The sequence below is a fragment of the Temnothorax nylanderi genome, unplaced genomic scaffold, assembly GCF_030848795.1.
Source record: "Temnothorax nylanderi isolate EJ_2023f unplaced genomic scaffold, tnyl_v1.0 TNYL_tig0008_pilon, whole genome shotgun sequence".
Lineage (NCBI taxonomy): Eukaryota > Metazoa > Arthropoda > Insecta > Hymenoptera > Formicidae > Temnothorax > Temnothorax nylanderi.
Window position 1 is genome coordinate 147,438 of NW_027249070.1, and position 20,211 is coordinate 167,648.

General features: G+C 37.7%; 1 protein-coding gene across 13 annotated transcripts; it reads right to left on the bottom strand.

Moving 5' to 3' along the window:
• Positions 1-1,394: 1,394 nt before the first annotated feature.
• LOC139782904 (uncharacterized) lies at positions 1,395-19,375 on the bottom strand. 13 transcript variants are annotated; one of them, XM_071722020.1, is made up of 18 exons: positions 18,951-19,375; positions 14,258-15,557; positions 11,979-12,074; positions 11,337-11,516; positions 10,735-10,941; positions 10,191-10,447; positions 9,845-10,034; positions 9,350-9,539; positions 8,568-8,662; positions 8,231-8,254; positions 7,891-7,935; positions 7,686-7,752; positions 7,339-7,506; positions 6,420-6,555; positions 6,210-6,317; positions 5,858-6,010; positions 5,619-5,651; positions 1,395-5,254 (listed from the first exon to the last, which is right to left on the bottom strand). In XM_071722020.1, the coding sequence occupies exons 2-17, from the start codon at positions 15,122-15,124 to the stop codon at positions 5,624-5,626; spliced, it is 2,811 nt and encodes a 936-aa protein (XP_071578121.1). In that variant the 5' UTR covers positions 15,125-15,557; positions 18,951-19,375; the 3' UTR covers positions 1,395-5,254; positions 5,619-5,623. The 13 variants fall into 13 exon arrangements, with proteins under 13 accessions (XP_071578121.1, XP_071578093.1, XP_071578135.1 ...); XM_071721992.1 differs by lacking the exon at positions 5,619-5,651 and adding an exon at positions 15,949-16,064 and having other exon boundaries at positions 18,951-19,373; XM_071722034.1 differs by lacking the exon at positions 5,619-5,651 and having other exon boundaries at positions 14,258-15,090; positions 19,204-19,373.
• Positions 19,376-20,211: the final 836 nt, after the last annotated feature.

Genomic DNA, 20,211 nt, shown 5'->3' on the forward strand with positions numbered 1-20,211 from the left:
GATGTTTTATTTTCATTAAACGCTTATACATATATTTCTCGAGATGATTCTTGTCGTTCATCACATTTCAGAGCCTCTACCCTTCCGCTGAACGGCGCCCGCGGCCCGAAGCCCGATGGCACTCGTCGCTTCTGTCTTCTCGTTGACTAGCAGCGTAATAATATATGTATATAATTATAATACATTGAGATCATATTTTTGTCTTTTGTGTAAAAGCGATATGTACGTTAATTTATCTTATTAGTTAATTAGTTAAATTAGTTGAAGGGAATAAAATATATGTTCCATATACATTTCAGCTTGAGATCTCTCGAATTTCTAACCGTCTGTGCCAATATATGTGTGCTATTCCTTTCTCGTTGTTCTAAATTATAGCATTATTCTAATATTGTTTGTTGCCGACTAGTTTGTTAAAATGCATAAGAATTAATATCACGTAATAAAGAGTCACTAAAAGATTATCGATCACTATAGATATTGCTAAAATGTTGCGACTTTTTAAGTTAATAGAATTTACTTTTTTGTGTAGTATGTAATAATATTCCAGCGTTGTCGAATGTTTTGTGAAAATGCACAAAATAATAAGACATTTTTTTCGCCAAGTTGCAGCTTGCTCGGTCAAAAATTTTGTTTTTGTTGCTTATTATTTCATATTATTCTAATATAGTTTAATTATTGTCAGATTTCATGTAATAGAGGCATTAATAAATGCAAAATAATTTACTTACAATTAGATCGGCGAGTTGTACCGTCGCGTCGGCGTCATCTGTTTAATACGATTTATTATCGCGACTTTTGAAGCGATCGTATCATTCGTATCGATTCGATTTCAATATATAGCGAGGCGAAAACGTGACCGATTGCTGCGCGTGATGAAAAACGCCACGTGTTATATATTTTGCTGCGTTATATCGCAAACTTGACACCTCGGCGATCAAAGGAGAAGAGTAAATTTGAAAGAAAAATTCATAAATATATAACTGTATACATACCTATAACAAGCACGTGTCAGCGGCAATGCGATATGCGATTTTCTAAAGAAAATCTAAAATTTACGTATAACCGATGTTCGATATAGCTTTAATAGAATAGCCAAGAGTAATATGTATGTGTATATATATATAGTTAATAAAATATAAATAATAAGATATAAAACTACCGATTTCAAGCAAATATTCGATATAAAACAACGCCTCTGTCGAATCGTTATAAAGGCATTTCAGTTGTTTCAAGGTATTTCAAAGCATTCTCACAAAACACGAAGCACGTAATATTAATTTTATTCTGACCGTAGCATCCAAAGTCGATTATTGAAAGAGTTATTTTAATCCTGCTTGAACTGAGTTTCAAAGGAGTCGAGTAAAACAAATGGAAAAGGATTGAATAGAGAGATGTAACGTTATAGAATCACAATATATTACTTTCTGTAACATTAAATTATACAATTATCGTCTTATCGTCATCCATTGTAATTTATTAATAGTAACATTATATATATATATATATATATATATATATATAATTATAATTGTATTATTATTATTATTATTATAAATCGGCAATGCATAATAATCAACATCGTCATAATTTCTTTACATCATGTTAAACCAGATCCGGATCGAGTGGACGAGCACGAACAAACATGAATGAGCAACGTATACTTTGACGGAGATAAACAGTGCGGCGCAGCGATATTGACCATTCGCTCACCTCATATTAAAGTCGCTCATTTGTGTTTGTCCATTCACGATCCTCGCTTCCTCGGTTCGTCTAAAATTCTAAATCCAGCTTTATACACATGAACAGATGGATACGATCGATGTTGGATTGAAAATCAGAAGCTTTTGCGGAACAAATGGAAATATCGTCCATAAATAGATTTTCTATTGTGTTTCTGAAAAGAGTGTATAACATTATTATTATTATGATTATACAACAACATCATTATAGGCACAATCGTTGTCGCTAATATATATTTCAGCGTCAACGCTTTATAATTATTTCGTTATTTGAGTAATTACGATAACGCGCGCGACTCATGGTTTTTGGGTGGTAAACAAACGATAGGGAAAAGGATAGGAAAAGAGATGTGCGTATTGCCGAGCGCGAACGAGGAAGAAGTTTATCCATCGTTACATATAATTATCTTAACGATTTAATTGCTTTGCAATGTGTCATGTCATTGTACTTTCAATTATGCACGCGCAACTGCGCGATGCTTCTAAACAATACGATTATTCGTGCAAAAATTGACAATTGGTGTCATTTTATCAAGTTTAAACGCTCTAGTAATTATCAGTTGATTGTAGCCGGTGAGTGGTGACTGTAAATCTCTAATCGTCTAATCTATGGCTGACAAATCCACAGGGAGAAAAAGAAAGGCGAGCCTTGATAGAGAGGGACATACGTGATTTATACGTGAGACTACACTTGAAATATGTGTGTGCGTATAATTATTTCTTTCTAATTTTACTATGTTCTTGATATAGTAAAGTAATTGAAATTTCTCCCATTTATGGTGACGAATATTGAAGATATATATTATATACCTATATAAAAATACTTGTTCTTTATCAATTATTTTATCTGTCTCTTTCTCTCTCGTATTGTGGCATATTAAATTAATAAAATAAAAATGTCATGTGTTAAATAATTATGTGTTATATTAGATATATCTTCAATATTAATTCTCCGAAAAATATTTTAATAAATGTAGATGTGTATAGAGTTACTTAACTCTCTGTACCTCTCCCATTCTAAACTCAAAAAGTTGAACTCGCCCGTGGATACAACTCGCGCGTGAAACGGGGTGTCTCGTCATCATAAATCTGCTTACAGTATATTTCACAGCCTGTATATGTATATACAGGAAAAATTGAATTCGAATTCGATTCGATTTATATAATATGATTATTTTATGCGTATTTTTCGATGTATGTACCTATATATTGTATGCGTATGCGTATTGGAGATCAACAAATTAACGATCGACGCGATATGATCGCATTTGTATAATTACTGCTTTCTATTTAGCACCATTCAGATTACACAGAACATTGTCAGTGAAATTGCGACGCTGCGTGTACATTGTTTAGAATGTAAATACAAAAATACAATAAGGGAAATAATTCATGTGTGCTTTCATCGTTAAACTTTTTGCCAAAAATTAGTTTCTAACAATAAGATCACATTTCTATGTGTAAATACATCGCTATATAATATATGTATATCGATATATCGTTAAAGTGCTTAAGCTTCACGTTGATTTAATTCTGTTTGCATTTTGATTGCATTTTGTACTCCGACGATGTTCGTTATAGAGAGATATATAAATCTAAGCATATAACTCATCATAGTAATTTAATGTTTTTCTGATGCGTCTTACGTAATTTTTTTCTCTTAATTTGTATATAAGTAATAGAAAATTGTTGAGACTCTAAAGATTTATATAATATGGATTTACCATATATTTTTCGCGTCCAATTACCCAGGTTTCCTCACATTTCGCAATTATATTAATAATTTTAAAAAATGCACTAAAATGGAAAGAATTTGAATATTATTTACAATAGATTGCAAATAATGTGTTATTAATAATCGAGTATATCTTGATATATTCATAACATATTTTAAAAAAGTTGGATAGCTTTATCTTTTCTTATATGAATAAATGTGTAAGAAATATATATCGTTGTTATACCGTAAGCTGGTGTCGGATATATTTCTTGGAAAGAAAAATTTCTAACACCACTCGTTAAATTACACCATAGACGCTTACTTATGTATTCAAATATGTACTTGGATCGGCAATGTATTCGCATTTATCTACGTATGTACATTCGATAGAATTTTTATTAAGATGACTTGATTTTCATCGTCGCGTGAACGCGGTAATCCAAAATAAGACAGCCTCGTCGTTTTCTGATAATGCGTAAATCGCGTAAACACGCGTTTTTGCATTAAGGCAAAATTATACAGATACGGATGAAAAATGTTTGTGCTAAATATAAGTGAAAGTTAAACAAATGTGGAAGAGTTAACACCTGAGTAATAACCTGATGCATTTTTGCCATTTTTCGCTATACCGTTTCCGCTACCGTTTTTACGACTAATATTATTCTCATAGTTATTACTATCATAAGGATTGTTATCGTGATTATTTTTTTACTGTTTATCATTAATATCGTTATTTTATTAATTATTTTACGCAGTCATTGGTAAATTTTACACGCCACATACCGCCGCATGACGCGCATCCTGCAAACAATAGAGTTTCAATTCATCCATTGTTTGCAGAATACACTTCCATATATGCACAAATGTATACACATTTCCGTTGTAAATCGCATGATTTTTACACTTGTTGCTCTTATATAATTTCACATACTCTTTTAGTATATCTTATCCAAGTATTTATACTGTACTTTATCGCGTTTTTGGCTATTTTAATAACATCTTTTCCCGGACGAAATTAGATGCTGCTCAATGATCAATGATGAAGTGCGAGCTTACGTCACTATCATTGTTGGGACAAGGCAGCAAAGAAAAAGATTATATATATATATATATATATATATATATATATAGAGAGAGAGAGAGAGAGAGAGAGAGAGAGGGGGGGGGGAGAAAGAGAGAGAGATGACGGAGGTGTTTCGTAAGTTCAAAATCTGATTTCGAGATCGGCTTCATTACTATTACGTATAGAAGACGTGTCGATCAATGCAAAAGATCACTGAATTAAAGCACAGTAAAAATGGTAATTAATTCTGCAAAATTTGACTCTTTTACTCTAAAGATATAAGAGAATTTTAATTTTGCAGAATAAATACTTATCTTCTCTTAACGTTTGTAATTTACTTACTTTTTACAAGATAATAATTTGTAGGACATGTCCTAATTAAATTAAGTTCAATTCAAACTTTCTTTGCATTAAGATCTAATTCCGTTCGTGTGAATGTAAACGTTCCATCTTTTTGTATAAAACAACTGATGTATTTGCAGAATATTGACGTTGCAGAATATACGTAGCTTAAATTATCTCCTCGTCTCGGAAATGGAAGAACTAAAATGTGAAAGGCATGAAACTTTTAGAAATGGATTACAATCATCGTTGTCTTATTTTGTCTATGTTAAAAAATAAGTCGCATGTCCAAAATGTAATCGCGCGTGTAACACACGTGTCCGCGAACACAGTTATCGCGAACACAGAAGCATAGAAGGCTTTCGTTCGAGTGGCGGAATCTTGACGCACATCCTAAAAATCATAAATATTAATGGGTAAGATTGCCCTTCGAATTCTGAATCAGATAAGGAAAGTAGACATAATTAATTATACTAATATATACGTATATACTACATATATACAATGCATTCATCGTGCTTCATCGACAATAACGTCTTCAAAAAGGTACTTTTCAATTAATCTCGGTAATATGCGACTAGAATATGCAAATCGAAAAACCCGGCTAAAGGATAGGAACAAGCAGAGAATTATGGATTTTCACAAGCAGATTATTGAACACGTGAGATGTATCGGTCAATCTATTGGGGGCAGGCACTTCCTCATGCGCGATACTATTAGCAAAAATGCACTCATTTCTAAACTCTGAGAGTCTTACCTATCCTATTCGCTCAGTACTGGCAGTAAGGACCTTACGCGAGAAAAGTTGTATTAGGGCATGTTTCGTAAGATTAAATAATAAATATGACCATGTTCGTAATAACGAGCTTGAAAATCTTTTGATATTTTAATTGAAAATATAATGAGACTCTACAGTTTTCATTAGAACTTGGGAATATTTAGCTTAATATTTAAATTTTAAATCGATATTGTTAAGGTATTGTTTAGGATACTCACAACTCGATGCTTTGGATAGTGGATGTGGGGCACGTCGTGTCGACTTTCACATGACAATGTTTGTGACACTTCATCTGACAGTCTCTGCATTCGTAGCCTTGCTTACCGAGCCTTCGTGCGAGGGTTCTTTTACACACCTCGCAAACTGTTCCTCTAAAAACAAAGTAAATCGGGCAATTGTATTTCGTATTCGTATATCGATCATTATCGATATTATATTACTCTGTCGGAAAATATTTAAACGCACTATTGTAAAGTTTATTATTGATCAATGATAACCACATTGCCAATGATCATATTGATAATATTGTCTTATCGGCAAGATAATAATGTATATACATATAAAACTCACCCCGCCATGTGTTTGGCGATAAACGTATGATCGTTAAATATGTGCAACTTTGTCCCCTTTTTCCTCCATTTACTTTTCTGCGCGAGGGAAAGTGGTACGAGGTAGTGTCTAAAATTATAGCAAGAGGAACGACATAACATAAAATGGTGTGTAAAGATATCACGTCTCCTTCTAAAAATACAAAAAGAAAGAGAAGAGGGAGTGACTTACTTCTTAATACCGTTCTCCAGAGTCTCAAGAACGAGCGTGGAAGCTTCGTTGACGTACGTTCTCGTGGATGTTCCGCTTATACCCGAGGCTTCGCTCAAACTCGATCGTCTCGATTGTTCTGGTACCGATAAATGAGCTAAAAGGAGAAACAATTCGTATTAAATATATGCTAACGTTTTCTAACGTAGATAATAGAACGAAAAAGTAACTTGAAGCGCAAGAATGAATAAATTATATACTAATAAAAAATATATTCGACTCTACTACTAACAATAAGTTAAGCACAACTGATACAAAAAAAAAACCTATATTACCGTATCGTAAGTACATATACATATATTTTATCGTAGTTAAGTACAAAACGTCTGTAACGAATTGTGACGAATTGTAACGATCAATTGTTGAGAAGATAAATAATCGGATTTTTTCGAGTTTAAATTATTATAATTAATTTTACTGAATCCGTAAATTGAGATCTAGAAATAACGCAATTTTCTTTCAAATTTATTAACGCTCATCGTTTATATTATCGACTTTGCCTATTTAAAAACAAAGTTTCCGCACTACGTTCTTTCTTGCTAACAATAAGATACTTACCAAAGTCGAGTACCGTGAAAGTTACACACATGTGAGCAAGACAGAGTGTGCATATAAATGAGTACATACAATACAATACGATACAATCGAGAAATGACTAAAATCTTAAAGTTAGTGTGATAAACTAGTAATCTGATCAATAGATCTCTTGTATACGGATTTATGTCAATTGCAATCAAGCAAATTGCATTTCTTAAGTACACATGCAATAGATATGAAACACGCGATCATTAAAAACTATATGTCGCTACAGACGTGACACAATTAATTTAATTTACGAAATAGAACGCTGAAGAGTACTGAAATGGTACTGAAACCTTACCAGAGCCAGGATCGCGAGCTCTGTCGGCGGATATGGATCTCGAATGAGCATCTTCATGATTGATCTCTCCTTCAGGACCCACTGATCTACTTCTCGTCTTGGATCGACTCAGTCGCTTCTTTATGGTACCAAAGAAATCGCGTCGTTTTCTTCGTGTTCTTCCTCTCTCTGTGTAAAATAAATGTTGTTTATTACATTTCATAAATTATAGCAAGAATAAATGATGAATATACGTGATATGGATACAATATTATAAGCGGAGATGAAATTGTCTAATTTTAAAATTATAATTTATAATTTTAGTTTAATTTTTCTGGGTTGGGATTTCAACGCTACAAAAGTCTTACCTTCTGAATTGGAGGAATTAGGCGTGCTTTCTGGTCCCGAAATAGCATTGACATCTTTTGCTCCGTGCTGCAAAGAGATCGTATTAAAAAATTATACAAGGTGCAAGATTGATTTCTTGTTGTACCCTCTCCCCCCCCCCTCCCCGCCTCCCCCATCATGAAATTTCGTTTATCAAGACGAGAACGGTATTACAAATTCACTTGCCTCCGGGGATATCTCTTGCCAGTTTCCATTCTCCATCAGAGTGACCTGTTACACATTAGTAAATACACAGCACTCAACCACGTTAATACTTTCATGAAACAGAAAAAATATACTTGATGTTAAAATAAATTGAAATGCAATTCTGAATAACAACACTTTGAACGAATGACAAACGCTTCAAATTTGCTCCTCAATCTTTGCTTCAGCGTACCAGATGTCTGTCTTAAGTTGCATCACGTTGAAAGAACTATCCCTGAGGTTTATTTATTTTTTCGTATTATGGGCGAAAAACGATTATTCCGATCACACAAAATGCAAACAATCAACATGTGCTTCTTACCTTTACAATCTGTCGCTCCGGTTGCTGCAAGAAAAATCAAATAAAAATCATGCTTTAGTATAAATCACAATAATCGTAAAGATTATATTTGTCAGGGATGAACAGTAATTTTATTAAAGCAAATAATTTTTGAAAAATTAAAAAATTTTTTATTTTATGTACATATATATATATATGCAAATTATTCTGCGGAATCTCAGTCAGAAACTTTAAACTTCTACTCGTTTTCATACAAATTCACCTCTAACTTTTTTAGTTATTCGTAACTTTATTTCACGCAAGTGTTACATTAATATTCGTGCAATAAAAAGTACTTTTAATTGTTTCACAAGCTTACCCTTTGCTGACTGTGTACGATCAACGTCCCCTTGTTACCATTTGTTTGCCCGCTTTTATATGGTGAATCCACAACGTTGCCATTCGTTAAGTAGTCTGCAAAAATATTTTTCTAATCAAATTTCGTGAAAAACGTAATCTATTTGATAAAATTTACGACTCCCTCTCTCTCTCTCTCTCTCTCCCTATAAAAGCGTTGATCATTTTAAATGCCAAAACATTATTATCTATTTATCTAACTTATACAGAATGTTCCATATTCCAGATTCCTATCTGGAGAAATTTGAGGGAATGTTTGGGTTTTTATTAACTTTTCTCAATAAAAATGACATATCATTAGTCGTGGAAATATAAACGACTTAAAGCTTAGAAAATAATAGAGGCAGACTAAAACATGTATAGTATGTATATAAAACTTTGGACACTCTGTATATTTAATCTGTATATTTAATTAATTCTTGCTCAAATAAATAATTTTTGGTTGCATTCGGGTGACGCTTGAGGGCTTTATCCACGATACTGTGAATGAGAAATGAGAATTTAATTGTTCTCATGCCAACTATATCCGGAGCGAATCGGAGAAACGGTTTCGACGTGCGATGAACGATGCATAATTTAAACAAATGCGTTACATACTAAGGGGTTCAAACCGGTTCTAATGATGAGAAACAGAGGTTGCCTTTATACAAAAGGACAGGTCAAGAAGTCACTAATATACTAATGAAAGAAAAAGTCAATCGGATGTAGACACACTTCAACGCCTGATAAGTAATCGGTAATTACCCCCTTCCGACTGTGCGGCAGAGTCGTACAAGATAAGTGTACTGTTACCGTTGTTGTAGTTCAGACTATTGCTGCTGATGACATTTGTTTGGCTGTAGGAACGGGTCGGCGAGACTGGCTTTATCGTCTCCTTGACTTTATAAGGCTTGGTCCCAATTTGTGGCACCTCCGCACCCTCGATGAACAGAAACTGAAACATATAAACGACTTAACAGCACGAAACTAACAAATCAACACATACTATAGACAATAAACTATTATATATTAAAAGTATAATTTATTTGTTAAGACATTTCGAATATCTGAAGTAATTCGTGAAAATTTGATAGATGTATTAAACATTTAATAGAAGAAAAATGATCTTTTCAGTTTTCACATTTATTGAAAAATATCTCAATTGTTTCCTTGAAAATATTTTATTAGAGAAATATTTTATTCAGGGAATACCGTGTTTGAGATATCAAGTAGATAAAAAATTAATAAGAACGAGATTACCTCCACCGTGAGAGTGCCTGTAATGTCATCTTCCTCGTATGGTCGTGCCTGAAGAGGTATGATCTGCCGCTGGCTCGGATTCGCGAGGAGTTCCTCGACACCTACGATTCCTAGCCCCAAGAATCGTTGACTTTTGTTGACACGATCAAACACCTCTAATAACACCTCGCTCGTATTGTGGCTTATGTCGCTGCAAATATATATTGAAGCTTATATATAGCCGCTTCTAAAATCTTCCGTAAAAATAAAATAATTAAGTACATAACAATAGTTAATAATAATAATGATAATAAAACGATACGAGATGAATCGCGCAACCACATAAATTTTCCATTTGGACAATTACAATAAAAACGCTTCATCCCATAGCGGATTTTTGGTATCTCTCTTTATAGAGGTTTGATTCTTTTGCGGGGGTTCATCCAACTCCACGACGCAGTAAGGCTGCACGGCTCCTTGCTGACCGCCGAGGTCGATAGCCCTCACAACCTTCACGAGCAAACGTCTCTCGCCAGGCATATATTGTATTGGTGCTGACGAGGGTGCGGTATGTCCTTGAAGGCGTTGATGCGGTGGTTGCGGAACCATCGAATTCGAGGCGTTCTGCGAGCAAAGTCGTCATAGTGAGAGCGCGCGTGTGATGATAATAGCACGTGATAATTTTCAAATGAAGCGTTATACTCTCAACAATAATCCTATTTCTGAGAAAGGTAAATTATATATTTTCAAAACTCTACTATAAATCTTGTAGCGCAATATAAATCTTGTTGAAGAAAGTAGCGAGAAAATTTTACACACACATTGCACACACTTACAAATAAATAAATACTTGCAATTAGTTATTTAATCTCATCGACAATATCAATCGCTTTAATATGTCAATAACTTACTACACCGTCGTAATATATAGGATATGAGAAGCCTGGCTGAGGAGGCGGCTCTCTCCATAATCGAGGACACGTGGGATATTGAGAAAGATTGAGGTGAACGTTGGTGCCTCGCAAGGCACCCACCACAATTTCCGACACCACTTCTTGCAACTGGCTTTCATCCAAGTCTTTCTTTATTGTGCCCACCGCTGCCAGAGAGATCTTCACCTATGATACGGGGAGAATAGTAGATAATATTGTTTCATTAAATGTGTTTCAATTTCTCTACCCCCATCATCTGATTTTCCCCTATCGCAACTATTTACTTTTCGTCAGATAAAATGCTACAAAATTGATAAAAAATATTTGTCGTTCTTCTTCTCTATGTCTATTGGTCTATCGCGAAATATATCTACAAGACGACGAAAACTTGGACTATATACGCGACGTATATGTATATAAATACGATGTATTGTCGTGATCCAGAACGAGTAGCAAATAGCTGTGATTGCACAATGACAGGACCGGGACGGAAGTTTCCGCGTGTTGCATCACAGCATCACAGCACCACAGGAAATCCGCCGCGATAACAATGTTGCAATTGTTGCACGCACAGCACGCACCTCTGGCCAGCCGTCGCATTTCAAATCGATCAGCAGCTTCTCGGTGATGCAGACGACGTTGAGGCGAGCGCGGAAACGATTGACATTGACCCGATAGTGATTAACCTCCACCTTATCCCCTCGTTGCCGAAATGCTTTCACTTGCAAAGCTGGAGTAGCCTCGCAGTCGCATGTGATAGTCTAAACATACGTGATACGAGAGAAGAAGTTATTTCTTAACCTTTAGGGCCGGTTGTTCCAACCTATTATCCTTCCACCATGTGTCTATCCTTCTTTAATTTGAAAGAAAAACAAAGACACATAACCGGCCCTTAGTGATTAATCGCTAATTACCTATAATCTAAAATATCTAAATATTTAATAATTGATCTAAAACACTGATGAAGCTTCAGAAAACAAAAATAGTTGTATACGACATATAAGATTCTTTATATTATGGCTTTTGTTCAATAAAAACGTTGATCCTGTCAAACTTAAAAGTTGAGAGAGAGAGAGAGAGAGAGAGAGAGAGAGAGAGAGAGAGAGAGAGAGAGAGAGAGAGAGAGAGAGAGAGAAAGTGATAAAATTAAAAGAAAATTGGTATCTGGACGAAATTCCAAGTACGAAAGGCTAGTGAGAGATTAGAACGGGACGTCTACGTACCACATCGTCCTTCGAATCGCATTCGCAGAAAATATTTGACAAGGTTGGCGGATAAGTCTCTGGAAGTACGCGAACAAATTCGACGCCGACTCCGTGCTGAAACATATAAATGTCTAATTGCGACGTACCATACACTGCCATACAGTGCCATACGCACCGGAAAAACATCTGCGTCACGCTCTTTATAATTATCTCGTTGCCGTCTTATTTGGTCTTTTTTATCCGCGGGACGACCGGGACGCAATCGTAATCGTACGTCGTACGATATATCACTTAATTGTTTGCATATTCAGAATAAGAACTAGGAATAATATCCGTCCGTTGGCGTTGTATTAATTGTTAAATTTATACATACATAACGCTATATACTATATTATACCCGTTTATTCTGGATCAAATAAGCTATCTTTTAGACATATAATCGTACGTCGTACGTAATATTAATCAATTATAATTATTACACATCATATTTAGTTATTAATTAAATTGCATATATTTCACCCATTTCACCCTCGTTGACTCCAGAAGATTCATCCAGGAAGATTAATTCAATTAATTCAATTTCACCATAATAACGTCATCATAATATATCGATCGTCTCTCTCGTCTTTGTCAAAATTATATTATCCGTTACCCTAGCTTTTGTCATTCAACTATTTTAATTCTTTCTTCTTAAATGATATAATTTCTTTTATCAAAATCTATCGATTATTACGTACATTGTGTGCATTATGTTATATATCTTAAAAAATTCCAAGTTATGTCGTTATGTATGTACGTACGATGAACGTTAATTAAGCCAAGCTGGAACTGGTTTTGACGCTCAAAGAAATTAAAGTTATTCCAGCGAAGTGATATGCCATCGCCGTGGCGCCGCGCCGCGCCGCGCCGCGGCCGCCAGCTCATCAGGCTACAATCACGCTACACGTGGCAAGTGGCAAGTGGCAACTGGCAACTGGCAAGGACAGCGCCGAACCGTAACGCTTTTTTATATACTATATTACTTACTACTGACCTTTGACGTAACATGTAACGTGTACCTTGATCCATGTAAATGACAACGCGAGCCATTCGGTATCGCGACTATCGCGACTATCGCGTCTCCGTAAGAAAGGGAAAGAATCACGCGCGACCGGTTACTGGTTATCTAACGCAAGATACGAGTATATTAATTATGATACTTTGCCGTAATTTATAGAGACCAATTATGCCAAGATCAATTGTTAGAACATGGAATTTTAGCATTTGGCACTCGTGTAATGGTATACTTAACGACAGCTTTTAACTACTTTTAGTTTATTTATATACATTTAATTCGTTAATTTACTTATCGATAGTAAGCGTTAATGTCGAAAAAACGACTGATCTTGAAGTAAAGATAACGGAAGTTCATAATGTTCATAATGTTTAATCGTAATTATTCGCAAAGCGAATAGATGCGAATAGGTAATAGCTGTGACTCAATTAATGTGAATGAAATAATTGAGAATACGCCAAATTTTTGCGATTCAATAACGCTTACAATTTCTTATCGAATATCTTGAGATAGTAGCAAAATCTAGAAAAGCACCCGGCCCATACCTAATTTAACAGAGCAGAAAGCACATATATTAGATAGTCTAATTCTAATTGATTGATCGATTGTCAAACGCGGAAGAATTGAATACGATCAATTTTGTCAAGATGTCGCATGTCGCATGTCGCACGTCGCATGTACTATTATAATTGAAAGGAGAATGAAAACGGTAAAACTTTCAACTTTGTTGCAACTTGGCGTCATATACATATGTATACCTAATAATAAGATGAGACATCAGACATATCTTGTGCTCCGCATATATGCACTGATATGCACGCAGACACCAGTTTGCGTATATCGACACTCGACAGTCGAATCCCCTTTTCTCTTTTCGTGTATTTCGCCTTATCGCGAGAATGACGAATCGTGCAAAGTTCCATGTTCCATGTGAATTTCATGGAACACGTCGCGTCGCGGTCGTGTGTAAATGTTTGCATTATGAAAGTTGAATATATTCTATAGAATTGGAAACGAGCATAATCGTCGCAATTATTAATTAAAAAAAATTACCAGCTTCCGCTCTTTGTGATTCAAGATTTAACATCTTAAAACTCGTTAGTTTTGGAATTAAATTTTAGAAAATTTGTGCCGTATTACACTTTATGGCGGCGCGGCGGTGTGACGAATGAAAGAGTTTAAATCGCTTAAAACGATGAGAATCTGCAACGTTCTCCGCGCGTCCTCCCTTTCTCTTTCTCACCTCGTCGGTGGAGCCAGCGGTGAAATCGTTGAGAGAAACCACCCAAGTGGCCAAGAGCTCGTTGAGGATGACGAGGTCGTGATGAAGCCACACGATCAGTTCGTTGACCCAACGCACGGCCTCGGCATTCGCGCCAGTCGCGGTTGGGAGATGCAGAGCTCGGGAACTTCGAGACGGGCTGATGAGGGCACCGGAGGTCTTCCGGGTCAGACGTTTCCTGATCGGCGGCGTAGGCGGCACGTAGCCTCCCGGTGATGGTGATCTCGCACCAGCTACCATACCGGCACTGGGACCGGCACCACCACCACCACCACCACCACCACCACCACCACCACCACCACTAGTAGCGCTAACGGCACCGCCGCCGCCGCCGCCGCCACCACCACCACCGACACTAACGGTGCCACCGCCGCCACCTGCACCACCGGTACCAGCCCTCGCGAGCGATGACGAGGACGGTGACACCGATTTCGACTTGTCGAACAGTTTTCCAACGATGGTACCAGCGGCACCCGTCGTCACGACACTCTCGTCGTAACGGGCATGACCATCCTTGCCAAGCTGCAGCGGCGACGACGACGACGACGATGACGACAATGATGATGAGGCGACGGCGGCAGCGGCGGCGGCGGCGGCAGCAGTGGTGGCAGTGAGCTCGTTTAGCACAAAACGATTGTACACGTATTTGCCAACGCACAACACCACCAGACCGAACAACATCCAGCCGAATATCAGCATCGACAGGGTATCCATGGTCGTTTCACCAGTCGAGTCGAAACTGCATATCAGATCGTCCACCCGCTCGGCCAAGTCGGCCATATTGCCCCATCGTTCTGCCAACCAAGTCCAATTGGATTCCAAAAACATTCTTTTCTATTTTCACCCGCGAGCAACCGCGGCCCCACCACTGCTCTATACTTGGCTATTAATACGCCGTACATATACCCTGGGTTCTCCCAGCTACGCTACACGGCACTGGCAGCCGTAAACCGTAAGCCGTAAGCCGTAATGTTCCTCCACGTCGCCGTCGTCGCCGGTCGGTCGTCGTCTACTCGTCTACTCGTCTACTCGTCTACTCGCGTGTCTACCTAGCGTGCGCTGCGTCCGTCCGTCTCCGCTTCCAAGATCCGCAACCTTCTATCCAATTCTATCAGGCCTACTCGGCCATCGGTCTCGAGGTCACGCGCTTTCTTCATCACCTCTTTCCATTGCAACGTTTGGCTGGTCCAGCCATTTGCACCATAAGCATTGGGGTTGTCGGCCTCGCGGAGTTGGCCTCGGAGTCCGAGGAAACCTCCAACTATTCGATCGAGATCAAAGTTGAGAGCTTTCGAGCGACACTTCGAGCGCTCTTTTCAAGGTCTCTCGCCATCGAGAGAGCTTGGTAACAATTTCTTTATTGACATACCACTAATAAAGTCGTAGTATTTCCTACGTATGCTAGTTGCTACCTGTCTGTGTCTATAAAGAGTATAAAGCAGTCTCTCGTTCCGAGAGATCAGAAGCTAGGCGCATACCCTAGTTAGGATGCGTCTAGCTTCTGATCTCTGGCGCGATGCACCATGTCTTTGAGATAGCGGAGGAGATTTCAAGTTAAATCTTTATTGCACTGAGACAATGAGACAATGAGACAATGAGATTAATTAAAATAATACGTTTTGTGTGTAATAAGAGTAATAAGAGTTACGTACATTTTTTTTTCTTTTATTCTTTGTCGAGATATAAGATTAAGCTGCAAGAAGAACATTCGATAGATTAAATCTCGCAATCAGTGACAGGTGCCATGACTCATGACAGGATACGGTAGCTGCAAAATAGAAAACTCGATTCAACATCGACTGATAACATGTCTATGGATAATGTCTAATGTCACGCAAGTTATCGCATTGGCGAATTCGCACAAGTTTCATCTGTGCATGGAGGCGCGGAGAGCTTTGCTTCTGAAATCGAGTAATTGAGTAATCGAGTAATCGAGTTTGCTTTCACAGATTGAAGATTATTCTTCATTCCTTACCTATATATTATTAATATTTTAATTCTCTCTCATTTTTTTCTTATCTTTATCTATATATCTTATTAATATTTAATCCTATGAATATTTTAATTATCTGGTTCTGAAAAAGAGAATGAATGGATCGTTGTTTGGTCTTTCTAAATCTAATGCTTGAGTGAAAAGTTGAAAAGAACAAAAACAAAAGTCTCGTTACAATTGTATTATGTTCCACAGCGTGATTCATGACAAACATTTTTAGCCGGCTATCGGGCTACCGTTGTATCGTTCGTTGGTGATTAAGCGATAACAGGTAATGGACAAATGGACGCAACAACGAGAATTGTTCGCCAGCAACCTTGGCGATGTCTTATCACTTGACTGTCATAATTTTCCCTCACTCGAGAAATAGATTGGGGATATATAAGGAATGCGCGCATCGCGTAAACAGCAAAAGATTATCGATCATACATACGAGAAGAAGGAATCCTCGCTGTTGCTCGTCGCTGGAGAGAGAAAGATTTAAATTCAGTCTCGAGCCGTCGATCAATAGATTCAATAGTCGAGATCGACGGGATCAATGGGACACGGGTCAGCCATGAAGAGGGCAATGACTAATGAGAGTTCAATCGGAGCCGCCAAAAGCGAACAAGTAAAAAACAAAATGACGAAAAGATTTAGAGAAACGAAAATCTTTCGTAAAACCGTCTTTATATTTTATACGTCGTTCCGTATAAATATAAATATAAATGTATCAAAAAGCTAAATAAAGGAGATAAGACAAGACAAGATATAAAAAATAAGAGAAGGAACTATTTTAGTATTTATCTTCATATATAAGACACATAAAAGCAGGGCATATAGGTATTTAAGATTTATTATTGTAAGATCAAAGTTATTTAATTTGGAAATGGATATTGAAAGCGATTGACAGTCCTTCAGCCGGTCAGCCCCCCTATCTCCACCTCTTCTAATCCTTATCGTTAGATTTCTTAGTGTCTAATGCATAGTGCTGTTTAGTGACGTTTAAAAGACGATTTTGTTAATTCTTTCTTACTAACAATAAGTCGAATGACGACTTACGAATGACGTGACCCATCACATTCACTGTTCGATAAACGACCTTAAAAGCGGCGCGATCGCTTGAAACTTGAAACCTGATGAATGTATGCCTTACTCCAAGTGCCGTTAGCCGTTACACTTTCGCTTAACCGCGCCTACCGGGCTCCGGGCTTACAGCTGCAGCATGTAGAAAGTGTGCGCGTTCGATTTCTGTCGCGGTCATCGCGCGACGCGCACTCATTTCGTCAGGTTTCGGCAATCGGCATTCGCTCTATTTTGACTATTTTCTTATCTACGTTACTTTGGATTCGTCAGCTTGGTAATATCAACTTTACATTACTATATCTGCATGCGGTAACTCATTTTACGATACGTTGAGGAATCTTAATAACAAATTTGTCGCACGCGTGACGCGTGACGCGTGACGCGTGACGCGTGACGCGTGACGCGTGACGCGTGAGTCGATCAAGATATCTCGATCATCTCGATCAGAGAAAATGTCAACGCTCCGAAAAGTGACGTATGTACATATACGAATACATACGTATATACATGACTCGTATTACTTTTTATGCATGATGAAAGAAGACGCGGATTAACGTATATATACGTTACATGCCCACACATAGTCCACGTTAACTCAAAATGATTTTCACTGGAAATAAGCAAAATTTAAAATTAATATAAATAAAATAAAAAATTTATCATAGTAAATTTTATAATATCTAAATGAAAACTGTTGCATCGTAGTCATCAAGTTCGTTTACTTTCTAAAAATCCTGGAAGAATAAATCACAATCAGAGAGAGAGAGAGAGAGAGAGAGAGATTTATTTCCTAATTTTTATTTATAAAATATCCAGCTTTCCGAAATTAATTATTATATTTTAATTTATTTACTTTTATTATCGTGGAAAAAAACTATCTTCGTTATTTTGGTAAATCTAGATTTTCGAAAGGAGGTTTATTGATTTAATCGCGCGACCCGATTACGCGACGATTGATCAATTTCAAGAACAAGTCTAAAGATTTGGGCACCAAAACGATTTCCACGTTTATTTAATAATTAATTGGTAACCGCAACCGCAAGCAATTAGCAATCGCAAGTGGTTCGAGTCGTATATGCAATGCGTATAGTATCCTCGCGTCGCGTCGCGTCGCGTCGCGTCGCGCACATTTCCACATTTTTCATAACAACTCCAAATATGATACTAGCAATGGGTATTGATTAATCTGATTGTGAGCATAGACGACTTTGGTTACGCGAACCAACGGAGATTGGGATTCCTTCGATTCCTTGTGCGTTCCTCTGATGACGTTATGTTAATTATCGTCAATTGCTTTAGACGATAATTGAATAATTGGATCGTGGAAAGATTAATTGACGCGAAAGCGTCAAAGCATGCAGCATCGCTCTTGAAATGCGTTTGAACCCGTAGCCGCAGCAGTGTCACGCTGCTGTCACGCTGTCACGCTGTCACGCTGTCACGCTGTCACGGCGCATTGCGTCTTGTGGATTTTGCAACGGTCTAAAGTCTAAATAAATTAGATCCTCGAACAGCAAGCAATTTGGAAAACGAAAGAGAAGTTAACGCGGTACAACCATTTTATTTTATTTGGTATGATAATGTCTCTCACTGTACCTTAATCAAATCTATCGCGGTGTCAGATAATTTCAAGACTCACTCACTCACTCGCTTATTAATCGAATTCAAGGTAGATCAATATAATCGTGTAATTATATTAACAATCAATTACGCACTATCGATCGCACAGATTCGCGACGTACGCTCGAACGCGGCGTGTCTTATTCACATTTCGCACTTTATTCCGCACTCGAGAACGATAACGACAACAATGACGAGTGTGATAACAACGATGACGCCTACGGCCTACCTCCTCGCGGAAAATGGACGCTTCGCGCTTCGCTCAACGCCGGCGTCGCATAGCGGCCCGGCTCGACGCGACGGCTCGTCTCGACGGTCCGCGGCAGTCTGACTACTTTGCTTTGACTGTCGGAGTACTCGGAGTGTCGGACTTTCGATTAATCGGCCGGCACCGACACACCGACCGACCGACCGACCGACCGACCGACCGACCGACCCGCTCGACCCGCTCGGTCGACTCGGAGGGGCAATCCCCCGCCAGAATCCGACGGCGACGTCTACCACGTCTACGTTGGGTTTCGAGCATCCCTACGACCTACGACCCCACCGAGTCCATCACCACCAGCGGACCAGCCACCTCTCGCGCTTTTCCTCCCCTTTCCGCATTTCCCATACCCTGCCGGACAAGATTAGGGGCTCTTGGCGGGCTCTTGGGGGTGAAAAAAATATCATTTACTAGCTGCACTCTATATCTTCAAGTATAAGGTATATTATATCAATATTACGTCGTAACACCTATAGGTATTCTTTACTTTTACTCAACTATATTCTTTAACTTTCAAACTCGACTCTCGAATCGACCATTTTTCTTAACGAAACAGTCTTTTGAATATGTTTTAGAAATCTTTCAGATTTCCACCTTTTTTCCGCCGCGAGTCAAGTTTCGCATTAAAAATGGGTCGACTTGTTTATGGACATAGAGTATATTTAGAATTGTTATCATACACTTACAATTAGTGGAATATATATGAGCTTTAAATACAAACTGAAAATTTTCGTTCCAATTGTGGATTGAAATTTTATCTTGTGTACTCAGAAGTACTTAGATGTTCGCACAAACGACGCCGACGCCGACGCCGACGCGACGTGCATCCTCATGGCAAATGGCAAGCCTTGATTTTGTATAAGATAATTCAAAATTCAATATACAAATCAAATGTCTCTCAGAATTAGAAATCTGAACCGATCATAAGCCTAATCGCTTAATGCATCTTTGGAAATGTAAATCCAATTATGG